Source organism: Colius striatus, chromosome 11 (genome assembly GCF_028858725.1).
Source record: "Colius striatus isolate bColStr4 chromosome 11, bColStr4.1.hap1, whole genome shotgun sequence".
In the NCBI taxonomy this organism is placed as follows: Eukaryota; Metazoa; Chordata; class Aves; order Coliiformes; family Coliidae; genus Colius; species Colius striatus.
The window spans coordinates 28,824,552-28,849,314 of NC_084769.1; the positions used below are offsets into that span (position 1 = coordinate 28,824,552).

General features: G+C 42.0%; 1 protein-coding gene across 3 annotated transcripts in view; it reads left to right on the forward strand.

Annotated features, from left to right (window-relative positions):
• The window catches only part of PARD3B (par-3 family cell polarity regulator beta), a 407,820-nt gene extending 385,754 nt beyond the window's left edge, over window positions 1–22,066 (forward strand). For 2 of the 3 annotated variants that reach the window (XM_062004452.1, XM_062004453.1), the window contains one exon: window positions 17,381–22,066. In XM_062004452.1, the coding sequence (XP_061860436.1) occupies window positions 17,381–17,735 (355 nt within the window). In that variant the 3' untranslated portion in view covers window positions 17,736–22,066. The remainder of the gene's footprint in view (window positions 1–17,380) is intronic. The other variant, XM_062004454.1, reaches the window with a different exon arrangement.
• Window positions 22,067–24,763: the final 2,697 nt, after the last annotated feature.

Genomic DNA, 24,763 nt, shown 5'->3' on the forward strand with positions numbered 1-24,763 from the left:
TACAAAGTATACTCTAGAAAGTCAGAAAGGTTCATGACATCAAATCATGGATTGCAACTGGCAGGCCACCTCTGTAATTTCCATGAGAATAACTAAAAGAAATTGACCAAAGAAAATATCTGCAACAACTGGGACACAGCTTGAAAAAAACACTAAACACCAGATGTCCCAGAAGAATACTTTGGAAGTGTAGAAGGAGGCAGACAGGAATGGGTTTTGTCAATTTTTCTAATAAGTCAGTCAACTCCTCATAGCAAAAAGCCAGTTAATGCAATATGGAATAGTTTAAAAGTCAATTAATATTTTGAAACTAAACAGCCAGCCTTTTTGCAAGGAGATACTACACAGAGTAAATAAAAATACTTTCAAATGTCACATTTACAAAAAACATGTATCTGGTATGGATTTTAGCATATAACCAGGCATAAGGACCTCCCACTCAAACTAAGTGCACCAAATTAATCTTTAAAATACAGGATATGGAGGAAAATACTGCCTTTGAACAAAAGGGCTGGAATTAATATTGTAAAATTTAACGAAGTCGTGGAGACATTGCCTCAGAAAAGAAAGCTGTACTAGCTGTGCCTCCAATGAGTAAAGGAACAGAACAACTGTTAGGGAACAAAATCTTAATGAAAGAAAGAAGTGTCAGTACAAAATGGTTAGGCCGAGATGAAGGATCTGTTGAAAAAAGATAAGTGAATGCAAATTAAAAAGAAGATCAAATTAAGAAACAAAAGCATATGTCCCATCGAATGCATCAACAGAGTGATGTGCTGAGTGAAACCTGGGGAATGTGTGCTGCAAAATGCAAATACGTCCATTGAATTGTTGAGACGGATATTGAAATTGCTCAGGAGACCAACAGGCTGGGAAACTCAACTGCCTGCTTTACAGGTAAGGATAAAAGCGTTGCTGCTTATGTTGGGTTATATACAGAACTGATCAAAAAGTGTGAAATATAGTCTGCAAAGGTGAGGAAATAAGTTTTTCTTTCCGTGAGAAAGGGCACTGTAACATAAGACAACTCCACTGCAGTTCTTAGTGTTGGCTTTCCCTTGATAGAAAGGTCTGGAGGTGTGGCTGAAAGATGGTTGTTGGTGAATGTGCTTTAAAAAAAACTAACAAAGGAGAAATATAGGAAGCCAACAGCGTCAGGTATAAATGTATATGATTTCTGAGGATGTTGGAGGGGGATTTTTTGACTAAGCTTTCTGCAGCTGTCACAGATTTGTTCATGAACCTCCTGTATGTTCTATCATAGCTCAGCTAGGTTCCTGTAACCAAGCAGCAGCTTTGTGATGGCACCTATCACTCAGAGGCAGACTGCAATTTGTTTTCTATAATCCAGCCAATTCCTTTGTCTTCCTTTAGTCTTTGTAAAGCAGGATCATTAAAAAAAAAGGCAGGAAAGATGTGAAAAAGAAATAGGAAGTTGCACTGTCATGATGGCAAGTTTCAAACACGTAATAGCAAGCCATTTAAAGTGAGTCTGTTGCAGATATTTTTGTCATATTTGGGAAAAAAGAAAGGAGATTGTGGTGACAAAGTAGCAAAGTGAGTTGTGTGTAGACGGTCTTAATTGCATGCTGAAGGTAATGACAGACTGCAAAATCTTAAGAACTTGAATATAGTTCTGGGTTCTTTTACAAAGAAATTGGGGACAGTCATGAGCACTCAGTGTGCCACCCACCAAGAAATAAGAAACAGGATGGGGGAGATGCAAGCCGTAGAGAAACAGAAGGGCAATGCTTTGGGCAGTGCTTTAAACATTTCTGCAGTTGTTTGTTATCCTCAGTGAAACCCTGTCTTGTGAGGACAGAGCTTTTATATAAACTGGTGATTAAAGGAAAGAGGTATCTAATTTGGGATTAAAAGAACCACTGAAGAATTTAATAGTAGAAACAGTTGCTAGAGCAGCTGTTTCAACACAGCTCATACAATTGGCAGCCGAAATGCTTCCATTTCATAAGTAGGTGACATATTTAATTCCTCAGAACAGAAGCTTCTTAAACACTTAACAGGAGAATATTCTAAATTCTAGAGGGTTTTGTGAAACTTTCTTTGCCCATCAATACACCTAAGTCTTTTATGCTGCTCTTCAACTCTAACACTTTAGAAAGTCATGCTTTGGATATGTCGATTCAGGTTGAGTAACACCTTTTTCTGCAGGAAATGTTGTAGAAGCTAGTACAAGCCTGATCCAGAACTACTCCAATCTATGGACATGTTCATACTGATTCCAGTCAGAAGTAAGTTTAAACTGAAATGAGATCTCTGTTAGAGCATATTCCTTCATTTCTTTCCTGTCTGAGTTGATCTGGTAGTAATTTGATATACTCTGATTAGGGTATTTTGGTTTTCCTCAGGAACTCTGCCTACCAGTGTTAGCAGTCTTCCTAGACTTTCTAGATCCTAGAAAAAAGAACATATCTTTGCCTGCTGTCTGTATTCTTCTCCATCCCAACCCATCTTACCATAGATATAAGTGAAGTAAAAGTGGGACTTAAAAATTAATGTAATTCAAGGTTGTTGAAGGAATGCATGCATTCAGATCACTAGCAGTTAGGGACCAGTAACTTCATTAAGAGGAAGCATGGAGCTAAAATTCCTGTTGTACCCTGTAAGAGAAAATTAATTCCTGCTTTCTTAAGAATCTTTATGCTCATCTCCAATGTTGGAAAAGATTGCATTGTTCTAACATTTAATAGTTATGTAAATTAGTACTAATTTTGTCACTTAGCACCTGTACAAAATTTTCAGCTAGAACAGTTCTTTAAAATATGGCATAAACAAAGCACAAGGTGATACTGTTTGTTAGTTGATGCTTGTTTGGGAAAAATCTATATAACCTATTGAGCATCTTTACCACAGGTAAACGTGTCATCAATATGCCAGAAATGGCACCAGCAAAACTTTATAGGTGTGTGGTTGCTATTAAATAGTACATCAGCCACTAGTCAGACTTTCAGCCAGTTTTATTTTGGAAATATATTAAATATCGTAATGCATATGCTAAAAACTTAACTACATACTTATGGTAAGTGTCCTTGCTGTACTTGAAGACTTTGCCAAATATAACCTTAATCTGGCTATAGAGCTATTGACAGAGCTCATACCTTCTTCTGGCTTGTGTCTGGTATCACTGTGACCTCAACTAGTTCTGCATGAACAGGTGAGATTCTCCAGGAATAAATATTAAAGAGTTGTTCTGTTCTGATTAACCTCATTCAATGAGGAGGGAAATGGTGGGGGAGAGAGTGCCTCAGGAACCTCTCTGCTTCAGGCCTGTTGCCCAACAGGATTAATTTAAGTGTACAAGTGGGAATGAGGTTAGGAGTTATGTAAACTGGAGGCTGTTCCTCAAGTCACCATCTTCTCTACACACAGAGTAATTGATAGCTACAGCCCTTGCAACAGCAGAAAAAACAGAGCAGAACATGCAAACAGGACCTTGTATAACATACGTGGGAAGCAAGAGGAGGAGAGTGTTAACTTTAATAGAAAATTAATTATCTGCCATTTTTGTTCCACTCCAGATGTAATTCAGCAAGGAGTTTGGATCTGCGCAGTAGATAGCCTCAGACAGTACCTTGGAAATTGGCAGCTCATTCTAGACAGAGAGGGCAGGAAATCTGTGAACAAAACCCAGTCCAGGTTATCAAGCAAAACCCTGAGCCAACAGGGGTCCCTGGATATTGAGCTGCTGGCACTTTTCTTCACTTAAAGAAGAAAAATAGCCTTTGTTTTCCAGGTGAAGGGAAGTACTTTGAGAGCAGTCTGTTGTAGATCATGACAAAATCTGGCAAGGAAAAGCAATCTCAGCAGGATTTCACAGGTGAAAATCCATGGGAATGGTTTTCTGCTTGAATCTAGGTGTTAGTGTACTGTTGTACATACTTATGTGTCACCAACTTTTGGTCCTTCCTTTAGCATTTTTGCTGTGAATTTTGACTCCATCTGAGACTCTATGCTTTAAAGAAAAGGAATATCTGTTTACTGAGAATTGAGATGTCTTTATTTTAAAGGAATTTATTTTCAGAAGCATGGTGTGGTTGCAATTTTTTTTCTTTGTTTCACTTTCTTATAGAGGTAATAGCAATATGCTCTTGAGCTGAAATCACCACCCAAAACAACAGCTGGGACAAAATGAGTAGAGGAAAGGACATACTTTCTTCCAAAGGCCAATCTTTTTTCCAAAGATCTCCAAATGGCAAACACACTTTACAATTATTCATTCAGCAATTGAATATTTCCAAATCAATTAAAAGCTTTAAGGATCCCAGTAGCCATGCTCAGAATGCCTCACTGACTTTGCTTTGCCTACTGCTTCATACTGGCTGACCCAACCTCTGATATTCCTCTAATTAGCTTTGTAGGGGTCTCTGAAGGCATCTGGATTTCTCACTGACTAGGGAATTAGGCTGAATTTAGGCTGCCTGAATGTACCCGTGCTGGTTTTCGTCCTTTTCTGTGAGGATGTCTTTACTGCATGGCGGGCTGCAGGCCCCCTTGGAGCAGCGAGTGGAAGCAGCTGGGTGGCACAGGCCGTGCTGCAGTGCTGGCTGCACCACACTTTATGGCAGAAGGCACAGAGCAGTTTGAAACTTTTTCTTTTTTTTTTAAAAAAAAAATTCAATTGAGTTGGGGTTTACAGCTAGAAATTTTAGGCCCAGATCCATCAGAGCACTTAAGCACCTGCTTTACCTTGAATACATTTTACTTTTCAATAGCAATCATTTGCTTAGCTGTCAGAGGCCTCCAGGAAACCTGGCCTTAAACGAGTATTGTACAGCATGGAGGAAGGATGGCAGACAGTGGTACTTTGAGAAATTTCACTTTTTCACTCCCTGCACTTTCTGTGGTTTAAGTAATGCCTCCTTAATGTTGCCTTAATGCAATGCTTTTTGTTTAATACACTGTAAATAATATCAAGAAAGGTTATTTAGTGAATAATTTGACTTTTTCTTTGAAGAGATTTGTTACTGATCTTAACTTGGAATCTCTTTAGTACTGTTGAGAATAACAACCTTAACGTCATTTTGGTTTGATTTCTTTCTCTGTATGGTGACAGCTCTCCCTTCTCTCTCATCACCAAACATCTGAAGAAAGCTCTGTTATTGAGAGATTACTGCAGTGGCCCTTGATTTTACAGAGATTTCATTAGAAACATTTCATTTTTAAGGGACAATGGAAAATGCTCAGCTGTCCATTATTACACTTCTTTGTACATAGTCTAAAAATATAAATGGAAATTATAATTACATCTGTAATTCTGAGCCCCAGCTGAAATCACTTTAATCCCAATGTGAAAAAAGAAAAAATCAATACAAAACCCTTAACTCCCGTCTTTTCCTCCTTAGATGTTTCATTTTCTGTTGTACTAGTTTATACCAAAAGTTGTGTAAGTTTTTCAAGGGACCTTGGTATACAGAGACCTTTTTGCATCCTCAGAATGGTATAGCTGTCTTGTGCTTTTCTGTCTTAGAAACTGGAATGTTCTTCTTTGCTAGTAGTTTATATTACAACTGCTTGATATGAAATGTCCCTTTTGCTTTTTGATCATTAAAAAAAGGAGGTCTTTGAAATGTTGCAAAATTTATTAGGAATAGAATTATACGTGTTTTGTTAAGGAAGAAACCAGGTTATCTTTAAAGATTTAACAACTTTGGATAAGAGTTTCTCAACTCACTACAGGCTCTCCTACTATACTGTGCTTTTTTTCCTATAGGATTCAAAAAGTAGGTCTGTCAAGGTTAAATATTATCAGTTGTGGTTGTTTTAATATCAACATCTCTGTAGCTACAACATGCCATCAAGTGTTTTGTGTTTCTGAAACCTGCACCTTTCTGCAAATCTGGACTTAGACCAGTAGTTGCTTTGGTTTGAGTTAGCTTCTGGGAAGGAAAGGAGATATTGTTTTTATGTTGTAAGGCCTATGCAAACTACTAATTGTCCTCTAATTACAGCTTCCTCTGAAGCATCTGGTTCTTGTAATAGTCAAAGATGTGATGCTGCAATTGAGGGTACACTGCTACATTGCCCCAGTTACCACACTATTCATAATTGTAAATGTAACATCCATGTGCTATTCTTCTGGTAGAATGTCTTTTTTCGTAGTACTTGCATATATGTACCTCACTCTAGATCATGAATACTCAAAAAGTAAAAAAATTAATTAACTGTATTTTGGTCAGTCTTTTCTCTGAGTACTTGGAAAGACACAATTGAAAAGGAATGTTTGCTCATGGAGTGGGGCATTTGAGCAACCCACATCTAGTACTCATACTATTTATTTGCTGTCTAAGGCTGTCAGGCCTTAACTTCCTGACTTCATTCCAGGATACAGATATTTCATTGGCTCCTTGCCGTCTCCTCCCCTTTCAGATACCATGCTCCTGTACAAGAGCCTAATCCAAAGCTCATTGAAATGCTTCCAGTGACATCCAGAGGCTTTGGCTGAGGCCAGATGACTAGGGTACAAAGTTCTTCATCACAATGAGTTATTCCCTCCCCTCAGACTGGTATCTAGGCAGAGCGCAGATTTTGTTCCATCTTTACTTCCCCCTGCAAAGTATCTTAATGGTTTTTTTATGAACAGGCCACTTCAAGTCTATCACACCACACAATCTGAAAATACTTAGAATGATATTGTAGTAGTGACCTTTATTGTTCATTAGTGAATCAGCAGCCTAGCTTACTGTGGCTTTAAATGAGCTCTATAAATTGGTTGTTATTTTCAGTGATGATCCTCTTGATGAACATACTAGAGCAAAGATAATTGATTCATTACGTAAAAGATTGTTTCAAGTTAGAAAGTGTTTTTATTTATTTTTTTTCCCTCAGCCAAATTGAAACATGCTGTCTGGAGTTGTTGCCAGGTTCTTAACAAGTTCAGATCAGGAAGTATTATTGCTTTCCTTTTTCTCACTGATGGCATGTTGTAGCTTTGCTGGATAGAGCAGGGGTGCCTCTCTGACTGTGGTGGTGTTCATCATTACCTAAGCTGAAGCTACTGCCGCACCACATCTTGCATATAAGGCTCTACTGCACATGGTAGTCTTTGACACGTCATATATATATTCAAATGAAAGTAGAGTCTATACCTGGTGATGCTGTCCAAAGGTTCTTTATCTCAGTACTGGCTTGCCCCTACCTTCCAATTGCTGTGCTGTTGCCTATGTGAGGCATCACTAACTCCCAGCTGTTGGCATTGCTTTTCCAAAGATGGAGTGTTTCGGTGTGTCTTTAAAGCATTTTTTTCTGTCTTCTGCTGTGTGCTCTCTCTTCCAGTTTCAGCATCCTGATGTCTTCTGTTCTAGATTCATGACTAAGCTGGTAAAACTGTGTTGACACAGGCTCTGTTTCTCTCTCTAGAAGGTTTCTGTGCTCCAAGAACTTTGCTGTTGCAAATTTTATCTTGTCATCTGGTATGCAGCATGGTGTGCAGATGGCACAGAAGAAATTTGTTTAGAAGCTACATATCTCCTCTATCACAGTGTGAGAGAGTGCACAGAGATCTGGGATGTTGATGATTGCGTCAGTTGGCAAAGGCCACTGCATGCCCAGAAGCCATGCTAGTCTTGCCGGGTGCATGGTACTGCCCCAGACCAGGAATGCTTGGAAGAAAATCACACAAATCCGATGATGTCTTGTGTAATCTTGGACTTCCTGCAGGCATTGCTAGGGCTGGTACTGCTGGGGAAGAAAGCAAAGAATAGAACAGTGTCAGGCCAGGAGGGGGAAGTGGCAAAAAAGTTCGTGAAAGCTATGGGCTTTAGAAAACCAAATCTGGGCCTTGTAGAGGGCAGCAGAGAGACCATCAGGGGATGTGGCACCTTGCCCTGTTGTCATGTCCTCCCGTCTCCAGCTTGTGGTCTTATATGATGTCCACTGACTTCCAGTTTTTCTTTGTTTAGGGAAACAAAGTCCATCAAATGAAAAGGGGAAGACAAAGAACTATTCGCAGAAGTGCGTGAGAGTCAGGAGTTATGTCCTCTTCATCTATGAATGGACCACATAGCTTGTATAGGCATTAAAATTAATGCTAGAAATATGAGTAAAAAGTCTACCTATACTTCTAAGGCAGGGCTGCAGCAGCTGGCAGCTGTGTTGTATGTTTCCTCCATGCTGGTTGGTTGAGGTCTCAAAGCAACGTTACAGTGATGTATTTAGTGGCAGTGGCCTGTATGTGTCTCATTTGCACACAGGTATTCTGCAGGCTATCTGGAGGGGGTGTTTGAGGAACTGAGGAGATTCACGGCTGTGTCTCACCTCTCCAGAATCTGCTTCTGCTACCAGAATCTGGTGTGCTAAAGCTTCCTCATCTGAGGAGTCAACAGCCTGTCCCAGGCTGAAGCCTCAGAGAATGGCAGGGGCTTTGTAAATAAAGGAAACAATTGAATGGTAAGTTCACACTTCAGCACACTGCTTAACAACCTGATAACAGTTAATTACATACAGTGTTTTTGAATGCAGCAATAGGGAGATGACTCATGCAGAGATGGAGCACAGGCACTTGGGCCCTTTGACTGAAGGTTAATCTCTTACTACCCGTGTCTCTGAAGAGGCCAGTGGCCTGCAGCTCAGAATCCCACTGACTTTGAACATTTACTGGCAAACAGCAACTCATGACCATCCACATAACATTTCCTCAGCCGCAGGTAGGGGCAGGAGGAAGTGGCACTCAGCCCCACAACTTGCAGAACCTAGTTTTGAAAGAGCAACCTGTGTGCTGGCAGGTAGGAAATGCAGGGTGGCAAACCAAGAGTCATCTCCACCACGGTCAGCAGGTAGAAGATGTCTAGTTGGCAGTCACTCTGCTTGCTGCAGCTGTGCTGGTGTTCGTGTAACTGTAGAAGCTCTTATGGAAGGAGCCAGCATAAACACAGCTGGAACGGGCTGCAGTTTTAGGGTGCTTGTGGCCGTCTGCGAGTCACAGCAGCTGCAGTCAGTGCTACTGCTCTCAGGGCACTGGGTGGGATGTTTCCATCTCTCCTGTCCCAGTGGGATTGAGAGGTTTGACCCTTCTTATTTAAAGCTCAACTTCAGGACATCTGCTGTCAGAGCACCCGCAAAGTTTGTGACTTAATGCAAGTCTAATTAACTGATTTGCCTATCCAAATCTGGAGATTTACACACTTCTGTAGAGGCAGCTGTGAAGTTACAACTTCAGCTGTTTGTCATGTCCTGAGCCTTTAAATCTCAATTATTAAAGGTGTTGTTTAGTGGTTGGTTGGAAAAGGAGTGGTTACCAGAGTGTTAATGGAGTGCAGCAAGCCAGGAAATCTATAATCTAATGCCTGTATAGAAATGAATGGTTCTAACAAAAGAAAATATAGGGAAGGAGGATGTTCTTACAGGCTGTTTGTGCTGTTTAGGAGCAAATCAGTACATGAGCAGTAGGGGAACAATGGGAACTGCCTGAAGAAAGAAATAAGAGCTGCTTATTTTTAACATCCCACTTGCCCCCAAAAAGCAGCCATCATTCTCCACTGAATCTTGAGCTTTGCCTTTGTTGCAAAGGTGAAAAAAGGTACGTCCTAGTGAGTTTAACAATGTCTGGACCCAAAAAGAAACAAAATGGAAGGGAAACTATCCATCTACAATTGGTTTCAAAAATTGGTTTTGTTTTTTATTGAAAAATGGTTTTACTACACAGTTTGTGCCATTAGAGGCAGAATTGACAGCCATGCTTCATCATGGCAACTGGAGAAAATGCTGCAAGGTTTGCTTTAATTTAAATGAGAGATGCTTTTTTAAAAAAAAAAATCAAAACAAAAACCCAACCTAAAAGCTCGGTAATAACATTAATAACCACTTTTTACAGGTTTTTACTGAATAGTAAAGGCCTGGACCCAGGTTGTTATTACTTAGGAGGATTCTTTTCATGATTTCTGTGATTTTTTTGAAAGCCATTTGAACAGCACAGCTGAATAATCACCATGCCTTAAATTCATCTCATGAAAAAGAAGAATAGGATGAAATTTGAGTTTGTGTCTTTGAAATCACAGTGTGGCTAGCAGTAGTTCTATAAATGGATAGGTGAAGAGAGGCTTCCTTGCTCAGGGGGAGGTCTCCTGGAGCCTGAGCAGTGTGTGTTTTCTTCTGAAGAGGGATTTTGATTATGGCAACAGATTAAAATCTCCTGAACCACTACCTTTAATTTCTACCCTGATAGCATCCAGAAAAGCAGAGATTGACAGTAGAAGTTAGGGTGAGGCAAAGAGATCTGGATAGTATTTCTGGCTTTGGGGCTGCTGCTGTGTTGAGGCCAGAGTTGGGGTCCTGTCTCTCTGCATATCTTGCTCTGTTCATTGCTTGCCTGCTCTTGAGGGAAGTAGCTGGCTCTTCTCCTGGCAGGAATAAAGAGGTCCCCGTGTCCATTGGAACTATTGCACAGTAGTGCAATACAGATAGTACCATGAGAGATTTCACTTCAGCATCTTGCCCCAGTGGCGGCAGTTCTGCATGCATTCAGTCTTCTTCGTGTTAGTTCAAGTCTACATTGAAATGCAAAATTCATCTGAGAAACCTAAACATTTGCTTCTTTTGCTGGCTTAAGGTGCACATGTCCTTTAAAAAGAAGTTTTCTCCCCTCCAATGTAACTCAGCCAGCGTCATCTCAGAAACATGATGCAAGAGACCAAAGGCCAAGAAGTCTTTTAGTCTGTAGGAAGAGCTTTTGGCCCCTGCTGATCTGCGAAACAAAAGACCAAGGGATCCTTAAAGTCTCATCCAGGTCTCTCTGTGACAGAGCATGGGTGTTCCTGAGCAACAAGCATGACTGCTTAGCATTGAGAGTAGGTTACCAATGCCAAGAGGTTAATGACTCACACAACATTATGTTGTGTTGAATAATGAATAACATATGAAATGACACATGTTGTAATGACTCACTACTTAAAGTACTAATCTACTTAAGATCCTTTTAAACTTCAAGAGATCACAGAATAGCAATGTCTTGTTCAATAGGTGCTACTTTATTTTATGCCTTCTGGTACAAGAGATGTACCATGCCTGAGAGCGTATTAACAAAACAAGTAAGGAATTGAGTAGGAAGGATTATTGGACTAGTTGTTTTGAATGCTTATAGGGCATTTATAGAGCACTGGTCTAGTATATTCGGGTTTTTGTTGCTGATGATTTGAGGGTTTTAATCCTGATTATTGCAGGTCCTATAGTTGTAGGTTGGATTTGCGGAAGGAAAGAAAGCGGAGCTTTGTCTGCAGGATGGGATTATCAGAAGATAAGATCTAAGTCTGAGATCTGGTCTAAGATCTGCTATGGAAAATAAACTAATTCTGGAGCAAAAGAAGCAACACAATGTTTTATGGCTTTGTTGCTGATGGGAAGGGGTTTAATTAAAGGGCACTCTAAGTTCTGATGTTACCAATCTGTAACATAGTTTGTTCCACTAGGGACTGAGAACAATCAGTTTACTCGCCTGCAAAATAGGCTGTTCACGCTGTCATAAGAAATCTTACAGTACAATTTTAAACCTATCAGACTACTATTTTCCTATACTAAAGTTGTTTCTGCAGTCTGCCTAACTCCATGGAAAGCTAGGATGTGACTAAATTTTATTCTTGATCCCCGATGTAAAAAGAAGTAAGACACCTAAATGCCACCATTTGCTAAGAACTGCCCAGGTGGCTTGCTGGAGCCCAACATCTTTCAAAATGCTGAAACAGTAAGGGACTTTGTTCTCCAGCTTCTTTAAGGCTAGACTTCAACTAGAGTAATATAAACATGCTTATGCACTTACCATTGAGGACTGTGGTGCTTTTGGATTTTGTTTCTAAATATTCCATGCCATAATACTGTAGAAAGAGAAAAGCTATGCATATAAGTTCTTATGTTCAGGCCAGTCAAGGCCACTGTTAACCTTTGCAAAGCATGGGAAGAGAATCAGGCCTGCCTGCACTACATCTGAAATGAACTCACGCTTGAATGTCAAACTAACTTATATAGATCCCTCCTCTTCCAAATACAAAACAAATACGAATTCTTCAAAAAGGGAAGAGAGATTTTTCCTCTTTTTTTCCCCCTAGTAACTCAGATCATAAACTTTTTATTTTTATGGGTCTACAAAGCCTATAGAAGTCAAAGCTATGTAGTATACATTGCAGACTGTTCTGCTAATCCAGTCCAACCACAGTCGTGCTTGGCCCAGGGATCAGGGACTGGTAACTGGAAACCTGACACTGAAGGAATTCCAAACACAGTCCTCAAACTAAAAACAGCTCTCTCTGCATGGCATGTGCTACATGAGAGGCAGGGATTGTATTCGTTTACGTTATCTGATTTTCTAGCCTTGTATTGTTGATAAAAGAACAGGAGAAGAAAGCACCTCCACCAGCTCAGCCCATAAATAATCTGCGTGGTGTGTTTGAGGTTAGTATGACATTGCTAGACATCTGCCTTCTTCTGAGAGATACAAGCCCCTCTCATAGACAGCAGCCACTGAACACTTCCTTGTGCTGCAGATTTCTTCCTAGGACTACGATACCAAATTTGAGTTCCGGTGGCTTTTTAAATGCAAACCCCATCATCAGCTGTGGGAAGTATTGGTCTGAAATAGCAAAGAATAGGAGTATCTCACCTATTAAGATACAGAGACAGATTTTAACGAACCTCAGCATCATGCAGTGATTTTTTTGAAACATGTAGTGTTTTGGGGTTTTTTTTTATGTTATAAGCACATTGATTACTAAGCAACAGAAGGTCTTAGTGCCACTGACTACAAACAGCACTGCAGTGTCTTTAATACTGAGAGGCAGGGACTACATGGTCTTTTTAGTCAGTTGTTTTTTGTGTATGTTGAGAAGACCTGTATAAAGACACAGTGTAATGTGTTTGATTCTGTAAGATTGTTGTTTGCATAATTTAATTCTTACATGAGCTTCTACTTTCTTCTTTAAAAGTAGATAAAAACAAACAATGTGCAATCACAGTGCAAACAACAGAGTTCTGCAGTGAGAATCTGGACACAGATAGGACCTTGTTGCTTTGTCTTGTTCTGTAATCACGGCCTGAGCTGCCTGATGCCATCACCCAGAGTCTCCGTATGTCTTGCTTAGACATGAAAGAGACTGCAGCCAAATGTGGACTTTTCATTTGCCACTTAGTCTGTGGCTGTCTTTGAAGTTTTATTTCAAGAAGTGCTCCCTGACAAAGTAAGAAGACAGTTTGTCCTGTGAGATTATATCCCTTGCAAAACAGTCCCTTGGCAGCGAGGAGACAGTGATGTAAGAAGAGATCATCCCCTTCATTGCTTTTTACCAGGTAGTAAAGAGGTGACCTCTCTGAGTCTCTCTATAGAACAGAGGCAAGAAAAACTCTTTGTCATGATGAAATCCAAACCCCAACATGATGTAGCACAGCATGAACAGACAGGCCATCATTTTGCTTTCTTTCCTTTCAGAAAACCCAAGCACGTGTCTCATGGCTGATGTTAAAGGTGACCTGCAAGTGGGGGTTAACAATGAAACCCAGTAAACCTGAAATGACTTTTATTTCTGGTTGTTTTTTGAAGAGTCAGGTATTCAAGCCAGTCTACCCTGTGAAATTCTGTACAATTGAAGAATTACTGAAATGAGGGCTTAAAAAAAAGAAGAAAAAAGCAGAAAGCTAAAAGTGTCTCAGTTACAGGGTTTTTTTAACATACAAATACCTATTTAACTGCATTTTGGATAAAAGAAGCCTGTCTTAAGTATTCTGAATCTTTTGGTTCAGCTTTAAGTAAACCCAGAAGCTCTTACAAATTCTACAGCAAAGCCACAAAATATTAGATTTTATATTCTTTGTGCTTGGAAGATAAATAAATCAGTGACAGAAAAACAAACTACTTCAGGCTTTACTTATCATAGAGAAAATAACAACACATGGACTGTTAATCAAACATCAGTCACAAGTTAACTGCTTTATTTGGACTAAGCTACTTGGCACTCTTAAAGCTGAAAATGGATCACAGTTCTTACCTGGTGAATCATTTAGATGAACCAGTAGAGCTGCTAACCAGCATACAAAATGATATGGCAAAACATGTTTGCAGCTCCCTGGGTGTGTGATCTATAATTTCTCTGCAGGGGAATGTAAGATTTCACTTCTTCACAGTAAAGTGGATATTTTAAGGGACACTTTGCCCATGACTTTTTTTGAGGAGTGCATTTTCACACTGTCTCACCAGTTTCACTCCTTTCTTGAACCTTGTGCTCCTGCGTCCCTTACTTCCACTGGTTCCTCAGTAGCAGCCTCTGCTTTTAGCCAGACCTGCGTCAGTGATGCCTCTTCCAGTCGGAGCCAGCAGAGCTAAACTGTCAATAAAAACACTTTTTGAGCTATGAGATCAGTTCCTTCCCAGGATGTTGTGTCAGCTTCCCTACCTTCTGCCTGCCATTAATTTCACTGGACCCCCAGGTCAAACAACTGGCCAAAAATCTGGAAAACAGCTGATGGTCAGAGCAGCTCCTACTCAGCAAGTCCTCTCAGAGGGCATGCTTCTGGTCTGGTCCTTTTGAGTGCTGGACCTGCTTGACCTAATTTGTGTTTTTTTGATTACTCCAGGGTCACTGATTTTCCACTTGAGGTTATTGGTTTGACCCCCAAACTATGGGTCACCTGGGAGGTGTGATATGGCCCTGTGAACTCTGAACTCATCAGGAGCCAATAAAAACAGTGACAGAGGGGAGAAGAATTTCATTAGGGCCTCCTCAGAGGTGGTAATGTCTGCAGAGTGAAAAGGAGGGGATTGTTTTGCTTCTTGCAGAAACAGGCGTAGCATCTACAAGGGGCTGCCAAGTAGAAAGTGTTTGGTTTGAGTTGTTATGGCAATTTCTTTAAGGATAAACAACAGCATGTACTTTTACACTATCAACTGTCAAGTGAAAATGGTGTTGCTTCACAGGAGCCCTGCTCTTCCTGCAGGGAACTGCCCCCATTGTCCCAGACTTGCTCCTAATGGTGACAATATTTCTACAGGCAGAGCTTGGTATCTGCAGGTGTTTATTCTGCCTTAAAAAGATTGACTTTCCGATGGTCAATCAGATACACTTGGGAAAGAATGAGTTGTTTTTCTCTTGTATTTTAAGACTTGTCAAGCAGAGGTTTGTGCGAGAGGTTTATGTAGACTCCCCAGGCTGCTTGGTTGTACTGGGTGCAGCTCCCTAAGAGCAGACTTCACCAAGCAAGGCTGGTAGGCGGGGAAGAGTGAATCCTCAGGAAATAACTCGACTTTGACATACTGTGCTGGCCATGAAAGAGAAGTGTCATCATTGAGGCACGTGTATGAGACACCCACTGGGATCGCCAAGGGAACTGGCAAGTCTGGTGCAGCCATGAGGATGTCTTTTATAAAACTTCTCCTTGGTCATACTGCCTTTTGGGCAGTTACCAGGGTTTCCCAAGACTATTCATGCAACAGTTCTGGTAATCATTGCTTAGATCACTGCTTGTATTATTGCCAAGGCTGATAAAAGATTTCACATACCTCCTGTCTTCCTAAGGATTTTGGGAGTTACGCTTACATTAAAAGGTGATAGGTGCAGGTTTCATGTTTATTCCTCTTGAATTGCTGCTTGACACAAAGCAGTTCCTACCATGACTGAAGCTTTTTTGGTTGGAAATGTGGTTTTGTGCACAGAGGAATTAAAAGCTGAGTGTGATGAGACTGACTAATGAACAAGTCTTCATATAGAACTACATAGAGCAACTTTTGGCATGCTGTGGAAATCAGTCTTTGTTGCAAGGCATAGGTGTGTGAGCAGAGACAAGAGTTGTCTCTATACATATGGTTAAGAGTCCTTTAAGTATCTCAGAGGGTGGCTTCAGGCCCTTCAGCACTTTGTCTGGGCTGTCTCACCAGGAGGAGTGGGGGGTGAGTGTGTAGGGAAGCCAGGAGTGCCTGTCTTTTATAATGTTCTGTTTTTAAAGAAAAAGTCTCAGGGGAGCATAGAGTCCTGAAAGTCCAAGGCCTGGAATTCTTTCTTTTGCTCTTTCTATTTTAAACAGGAAACATTTGCACTAAGTTATTCCAGGGGGAGAACTGTAGGTTCATTTCAAGGCAGATAATGTTTGTTCATTGCCTATGTCCATGATTTACCCCATGGGCTTAAATGAGTGCAGCAGAAAACCACATGTTTTGTTTTACTTCATACAAAACAAGTTCCAGTGGAGTCTGGGAGCCTAGATTAAGAGAGGGAAAGCGCACTTGTAAAACCTCTGTGTGAACAAGAGAGAGGCATTGATGAATTGTGAGCACCTGATCTGCTGTACCAGAATTATGACTTTTTAAAATAAATCTATTCAAAGAATATTTAAACAGTTGATGAGTTCAGTCCCAAAGACACAGAGCAGGTGTAACTGATTTATACTTTCATCTCCTATTTTGGGTCAAAACCCTGCTGTCTTCCTTCAGCTCTTACTCAGAAAGAGGCTTCCTCTTCAGTCAATGGGAGGTTTTGCCCGAAGTGCAAAGACATTTGCAATCAAACTAGCAGAAACTCCTAATTGAGTTGAACTTTGGGGGATGCTCTGGTGACATGTCTGTGAGAACAATTATTTTTGCCATTTCAAAAGTATCACAAGTTAAGCTGTACTAGGAAAAAATACCAATGCTTCATTAGTGCAAATCATGGAATTAAGATGCAGAAAGCTACCGAAAAGGCTCCATGGCACATCCTCAGGGATGACATGTTCACATGTTGCTTTTCACATGAACTAGAGCTTGTCAGACCCCTACTGATGCAGATAAGTTGCAAGGATGTTGTAATATCAGGCCTCCTAGATCACAGGAGGTTTTTGAAACCCTATTGGGAGCTTGCCCATTAAATACAGGTATCATAGCCTGACATCCCTCATGTTTCTTCCAGGAGTTCCAGTTTTTCAAACTATGCTGTTTGCAAAGTTTTACAGTCTGACATGTTAGGAGAAAAAATAGTGGGAATTTGCTTGGAAAGTGTGAATATTTGTGCATATAAAGCTCATGGGATTTGCAGACTTGCAGACCTAACTCGTCTGTTTATCCTCAGGCCAGATAAGATTCAGTCAAACATGTATTGTTTAAAGGAGCTTTGTTTCCATTATGGCAAATGGATCACAGGAGACTGAATTTGGGAGCTGAAGGGCTCCAGTGCTTCCCCATTGTAAAAGAGCTGTGATGTGTGCTGCACCCTTCCTCCAGCATCCTGGTGTTACAGACTTTTGTAGCGTGCAGGTGGGAGGCTCAATATCCTTCAGAAGTTCTTTTGATTCATCTGGACCTGTCATGCTGGAGGTGGTGTTTCCTTTCCCAAAGTAAACATAGATTGTGAGTACAATAATATGTCGCAGGGCTAGAAGACTACTTTTTTACGTGCTTTATTATGTTCTTCCTCCTCAGGCGTGGACCTGCAAAGCCACTGGAATATTTAACAGGGCCACGAGTGATATACAAAGAGAGAGATCTTCCCTACTATCAAGGAGGACAACCTGTTGTCCACTCATCTAAGGGGAACTACATCCGCACACCAGACACAAGAGTGGCAGAATTGAGGTACTCCCAGCATTACCCAGCCCAGCCTGTCACAAGCCAGCATAAACGACCCCTCCGGCAGGACATGCCACCTTCTCCTCCTCAGTCCCACCAAGCACCGTCTTACAATGAAGTTATCCAACACCGTGGGACCAGTACAGAGCAGTACCAGTACAAACAACAGGATGCCAGGCAGAAGAACCCCATGACTGAGGCTGTATAGCTGTGGACTGGAATTGCCAGCACAGCCCAGGAGGAATCCTGTCGGGCATTGTCCCTGTAGAGTTGTTCCCAAGCGTAGCTGCCTGTAAGAATGGCACACAAGACCTGGAGTTGTTCTTACTGAGCTGGGCTCAGCATAGGTGCTTTCTAACAGGTGAACTAAAGCCACGTGAGGTACAATGTGTTTTAAGTACTTGAGGTACTAGACAGTTGAGTAATTTTTAATTCCTTTTAAAAATAGACAGTGGCTGCTGGAAATAAAGCACAACACTTAATACACCTCAGGACTATTTGCCGAACCCAGTTACACCTGTACAGTATGTAACTGTCTGTGGAAGAGCAGTAGTGTCACCAGAGTTTACTTCAGAGTGGTGTCATAGAGCCTTTAAGTGAGAACACAGCACGTAGTATGGACTTTGTGGAGAGCTGGGGATCTTGTGTAATCCAGTGTGTGATCGTGAGATGACAAGGGACTACTGCAGAGGTAGTGGCTGCATTCCAGGCACATTCAGACCAGCAGCTCTCCGCTGCAGTTTCAGATTTGTTCATCTGGCCTCTGTCTTCTTCTTTCTGTTTGGTGGTGGCAGCATCTATCTTGAAGCCTTCATTTTTTTGCAGTTTAGGTAGTAAGTTTCTCCTCTTACTCGACCTGCTGTCTTTGGACTAAGGCAAAAAATTTTATGTGCCATGCTTGGGCAGGCTGACAGGGCAGCCAGAGCCCTGAGAAGTATGTGGCTTTAGCTGTGCTTGTGCTACTGAGCATTCTTACATTTAGACAGTGTGCACTCTCTAAGCGTAAACCTTGGAGATCAGATCCTCAGCTGCTCTCACTAAGTGTCACTCCTGGGGTTTCAGTGGAGCTGGGCTGTAAGAAGTGGCTGCAGAGGTGACATGGGCACAGACTCTATAAATCATATCAAGTGCTGCCATGGCTCTGTCAGGGCAGCCCTTTCCTGGCCTGCTCTGGCTGGGGTTAGAGCCAAGTGTCTGAAACGTTGTGCCCTGCCCTGGCGAGCCCACCGGCACGTAAGGGCACACTGGCACAGGGCCCACTGTTGGTCACCCAAGTGGAGCTCAGCCTTGGGCAGCACCAGGCTAGTGCCAAGTGCCAAACTATTTGTGTTCCTGCAGCCAGGGGCCATCAAGCCAGTGGGGAAAAGGGCTCTTCACATCAAGGGATGAGGGAAAAGGCAAGGAAAGCAACAGGGAGGACCTCAAGACTCTAGTGCCCAGGAGGAAGAAGACAGAATAGCTGTTTATAGCAAGTTACTTGCAGCAGTGCATAGGAACAGAGAAGGTGGGTAGGGAAAGGGGGCCAGCAGGGTATCAGAGCCATATGGAGACAAGAGTGGTGGGATATGTGCCCAGCTCTTTGCCCCATGTAGCCTGAGCTTGCTCTGCAGCCAGCTAGCTCCAGAGGAGGTCAGAAGTGCATATCCCCAGACACAGAACCTGTGCTACTCAGCCCAGAAGGGCTGGAGGTGCTCATAGATTTGTCACAGGAAAACCATACTGTCTTGCCACCTAGAAATATATTTTGTGAATTTCCCAAGTGTCCTTAATCCCTCAACTTCTGCCTTTTGGGAGTGTTATTAAACCATTTGAGCTTCTCTACTCATCAGGGAGGGACTGTGACCTCGCCAATGATTAAGCACAAGGATTTCTTTCACCTCTTTTTGCCGCCTTTGGTATGCACCAGATTAAATCACGTAGGTCACCAGGAAATTTTGTCCTGATAGGAGCACATCCCTTTACTAGATATCCCTGGTAAGAGGGCTCATTAGAATAAGAGATCCATAAGGCTCAGCGCAGGGTGAGTCTGTGTGCTGCAGCTTTCCAGGAGCCGCGGCCAGTACATAATGGCCCTGATGAGAAGCAGCATTTAATCCCAGAAGTTTCTTCTGTGCTGCTAATGCAAGTGAGAGACTGGAATAACCCTGGGGTACTGAGAGGCTTGCAGCTGCCCAGCTGGCCTTCAGGCTCTAGCATTTGCATTCACACCAATGTCTACCCACCAGCCGGGAAGCAGAGCAGAGAAGACAGCTTTGGGGGTGGTGGAGGAGCTCCTCTATGATTCAGATACAGGGCTGGGCTCCCGGGGGCAAGGGAAGGAGCAACTCTAAATCCAGTCAGGAGGAAGCATTGGTGGGAGAGAGAGGAATACAACCGACTACAAAGCAAGCATGTTCGGTTCTTGTTCTATTTCTTTTTGCCCTCTTCCCTAGTAAGGTAGGAGGGAAAAACCTCTGGAGGGAGGGTTGGATGTCAAGATGGGTGCCTCTCAGTACCTTCCATAAATAAGGCACGTTCCCTAAGGAAACTCTGCCTGTCATGTACGTGCTGTACACAGCCTTGTACTTCTCTCAAAGAGTTTTAGATGCTGTAGGATACTCAGCCAGGACTTGGCAGCCACAGGGTAGCTGCTGGTGTTATAAAGGCCTGCTGAAAGTGAAGCGAAAACAAATTAAAATACTTTCCTTTCCCTCCTTGAAATATAAACCCAGATACATTTGATCCAGCTGTAAAGAAAATAGTTTGTATGTGACAGTGGCTTTATCAAGCCAGGCCTCAATTAAGAACAGCTCTGAATATAAGCTACTGCCTTTGTAAATCACTCAACTAACTAACCCTTCCAATGGTATCACAGCACAGTGAACAGAACTCACAGTATTTCAAGAGCCAGGGCCAAAAAAACCCAAAACTGTCTGGAAACAGCTCCTGAGTTATTTATAGCCTTTGAAGGACCTGCACAATTGTCTCCCTGTAACCTGGATCTCTCCTTAAGAGCTCCCCTTGACTGCATCAGCTCCACTTGGTTGAGGTGGACAGATCAGACAAACACCTTCTGAGCTGTTAATCTTATCCAACAGGTTATTAAATTATGCTTCTACTGTTAGATCATTACAGAGCTTCTTCCAAAAAAAAAAAAAAAACCAAAACCACCAAAGTGCTGCAAGGATAATATATGGATGCATCCTACAGTTGAGGAGCTAAGGAGGAAGAACAGTCTGACCTGGTTGGGGGAACAAGACCAAAAAGTATTACAGAGCATCTCATCAATCTCTGGTGCCATTGTTCTGGAAGAAAATTGCCATTTGCTGGTTTAATAACCAGTAGAGGTATAGTATTTTCAGAAGTGTGATGTGTAACTACAGTATATATAGTCAGCTTCTCTGCAGTGTAAAATGTATGATTTTAGCACCATATTGTGGAAAAATATGTACCGTGCAGAATTCACGAGGTGCTACAACTGACGGTTGAAAATACACACTTGCAAAATCCAAAAGAGCCGTTAAGTAACAAGTTGTTCTTTTCCCCATATGTCCATATGTTTGGGAAAATTATGAGTCTGAAATGTTCTTGACACGTAATTGCCTCGCACTCCCTCATCCAAAATGTGCCAGTCCAGCAGTAAAGTTACTGATGTAGCGGGTGTGAAGGGAGAGTTTGGGTTTGCCACAGGAGCAGCATATCATGAGTGTGCGTGTGAGCAGGAGTCAAGACAAGGGGGAAGAGAGGCCCACACTCATGTGAAGCTGGAAGCTTTGATTTCCTGAGCTGGTGGTGTGCAGCCTGTGTTTCTGGCCCTGGCGCTCGGCCAGCTGGGCCTAGCAGTTGAAAGATTAAGAGATAGAAAAAGAGCTTGTGGATTTTCTGAGTGACCACCCACTAGTGAGCCAGGATCTTGGCCTGTGAGCAGACATTACCACTGTGATATATTATGATGCAGAAGTCTCTAGGCACCCCTCAAATGCATAAAAAGATATCAATTGACCTTTATGAAAACAAAAGGGGAACTAAGCATTAGAAGAAAAAAAAGGCTTCTGCCTTGAAAAAGTGCATGCAGCCCTGAATTCCAGTTCACTCCAGCTTCCTGATCTAGAAATAGCTTTACATGCTTCCTAATTTTTTTACAGATGAATTGTGCTACCTCCTCCTCCCGACCATCGCAGATTTGTTTATCAGAGAGTTAGTGCTGTGAGTGAATCCTACCGACTGCTCTGCCAGGGCCACATCCTGACACTCTGCTCTGAGCAGTGACTGCTTTGCACTTCCAAAGGTCCTACACCTGTGCTCTCCGTCACAGCTGTTCTGCAGAGACTCCAAGCCTTATAAGACACTGTTCTGTTATTGTGAGAGAGATAAAGGTGTTTGTGATCCCGACAATACCTGTGTGTATAAGTGAAACTGATTTTAAAATCATGTGTGATTGTTTTGGAGGAGAAAGTCAACACACAATCTGAGACCTTTTTTTTCTAGTACCACATCAAAGATTTTGATTATATAAATTTTACTTGTTTTATTTTGCATTCAAATAAAGGCTTTAAGAATATATACCATTATGTATTTGTATGTAGAGTCTTTATCTTTGAATCTACAAAGTCATCTCCACCCCTGGATGTGATTTGACAACAGAAGATCCAGTGTGATCAAGCTTGATCAGGGTTGATAAGACGACTTTTTTACAGCCATGAACTGCCGTGTAGAAAAAAAAGCAAATCACAGGGCTGAGCTTGATTCCCTCTCAAGTCTGCATTGTCTTCAGTTTTAGAGCTGCAATCCTGATTTTGTAGCCTTGATTGGAAGGATAAGCCAGAGAGAAGTCCCTTGCCACCTTGGCAAATTACAGCTTAGGAAACTGCATGTTTGTTGCTGAAGTCTCCCAGACAGCTTCATCTCCGCATCAAGCTCTTCTCTTGCTGTGGGTAATAGCCAAGGGGTTCTGCAGCCGTGTAGGAGGTATCGGGTCTGACCAGCGGAGGCCGTATTTTAGTGACGTGGCTGCAGCACTATCTTCTCAGAGATTTAGGACTCCTCAAAAGTTTTACACAAGCACTTACCTTGAGGTACCTGAGTCATTTCGCTGAAGCTGATGACACTGCTAATATGCCAGATTATGCACAAGCATAAATCTTTGTAGGATCACAGCTTTGGGTTGTAGGCCTCACTGGGATTCAGGCAAGAGTATTATGTTAGATTAAGCAATTTTCAATAGCAGATATTTAAGTGAAAAGTCACTAGAACAGAGAGAGATGAATGTAGCCTTGGTTTTACTACAAAGGAAAAGGACAGAGTAAATGAACAAAACAGGACAGAAAAGTGCAGAACATTTACAATGCAAGATGCAGCAGAAATAGCAGTAATGGTTCAGTAAAAATAAATGCGTACTGCACTCTAAAACATTTTGAATGTAGATCTTTCTTTCTTGGTATTTGAGGCCAAGACAGTTCATGGGCAACTCTGTGTCAATTTTAGCATTTTAAATTATAATTCACATAGATGCCAATTTTAAAAAGTAGTACATCATAACTTGCACTCATAGATAAAAACAGGACAAATAAAATGGATACCTCATTTTCTCCTTCTGCTGAAGTTATACAAAGAATGGCAAAAGACAAACTAGGAGTGTATTAAAAGCTGAAACTTCAGTGACCACAGTTTCTGAAGGTGAAGGTACTCCTGGCTTGGCAGCGGTCTCCCATGGTTTCCCCATGGCAGCACTCGCTTCCCTAGGACCTGGGCTCAAGTTAAGATCTGTTTTGCAGTCACCACTGTGTCTGCATAAAGTATGTGGAGCCATTTGACTGTTGATTAATTTTAATGAACCAGACTGGTAAGACCTGTATTCTCCTGTAAGTAGAGGCACTGAGGCATGGCTTGGGAAGGTGTGGAACCAAATGAGACTGAGAAGGGATCCTTTTTGCCAGGCATGGGATCTGCTCTGGGGAGGGCAGCTCTGCCATGGTTTTCCCACGGGTTGGAAGGAAGTGCCTGATACAGGCAACCAGAGAGACAAGGTTGCTCTGGGAATCAGGGAGGAGAGGTGAGGGAGGAAGAGTGAGAAATGACAAGGAGAGGAAAAGGGGTGAGAAATTAAAACAGATTGGGAAGGGGAAGGTCGAGGAAGGGTATCAGGCTTGAGCAAGAAAAATATGGTGGAGAGAAGAGGGAATTGATGTGTGAAGTTCATATACCGACAAGGAAGGTGACACTTTCTGATTCACTGACTACTGCTCAATTTTCATTTTGCATCCAAGGCTCATGATGCCTCTTCCCCGAGACCAGAGGCAGGACCTGTTTGCTGACCAGTTTGTTTCCTACACATGCCTGGGAAGGAAGCAGAAGGACAAGTAAGAACTGTAAGGAAACATGTCAGCCAGCATGGGGAGAGACACACTCCTCACTATCACTGCCCCATCCACTAGATCACATCTTGCCACTCAGGTCTCACAGCCTGTTGCCCACATGCCTCCACTTCCCTGGGTACCACTGATGCCCCAAAGTCCTCTTCCCTAACTGCCTCTTACATCCATGGTTCTCCCTGGTGTCCACAAAACCATGTTGACCTTCAAACACAACATTTGCGTTCAATACTGAGAAGTCTTGAGCCATCTGTGAGTGTAGGTAACCAACACCAAGAGTTTTACTTGCACCTGAAAGTGATATGGAGTCAAAGCATGTGGCCCCAGGGTCGCCGTTCCTACACAGTGCAGGCTGAGGCTGTGCTGTCCTTACAGACAGGGACAAGTTGCAGTCACTTTTGAATCAATTGCCTTCTGGGTGTAGCTTTCACTAAAGACACAGATTTTATCTTCACCATCTTTTTGCTTGTCTGTAACAAGCCCCCAATATGTGCAAAAGCTGTTTCATCGCTGGCCTGGCACAAAAGTCAGGGGCCAAAAAGGTGCTTATCGTCTTTTAAACTGAATTCACTCTCAAACCATTCCCAAAATACATCTGACAAACTAACCCAAGCCAGATGAGCTGGCTGTGGTCACGGTGAAAAACCTCAGTGCAGAGGAAACAGCCCTGCTTTGCCTTTCCAGAGGAATATCTGCATCTGAAAGAAAATAATTTATTGGGAAATACATACAGTGGAGTAAAATTGCAAAATAAGATATTCAATGAAGATTCTATATAAAACCGTGCCCTTTGCCTCCAGCAGATAATGAATAAAAAATGATACAAAGGAGCAATGAACATTCACTATTTTATATTTAAAATATATTTTGTGAGGAAAACAATGTG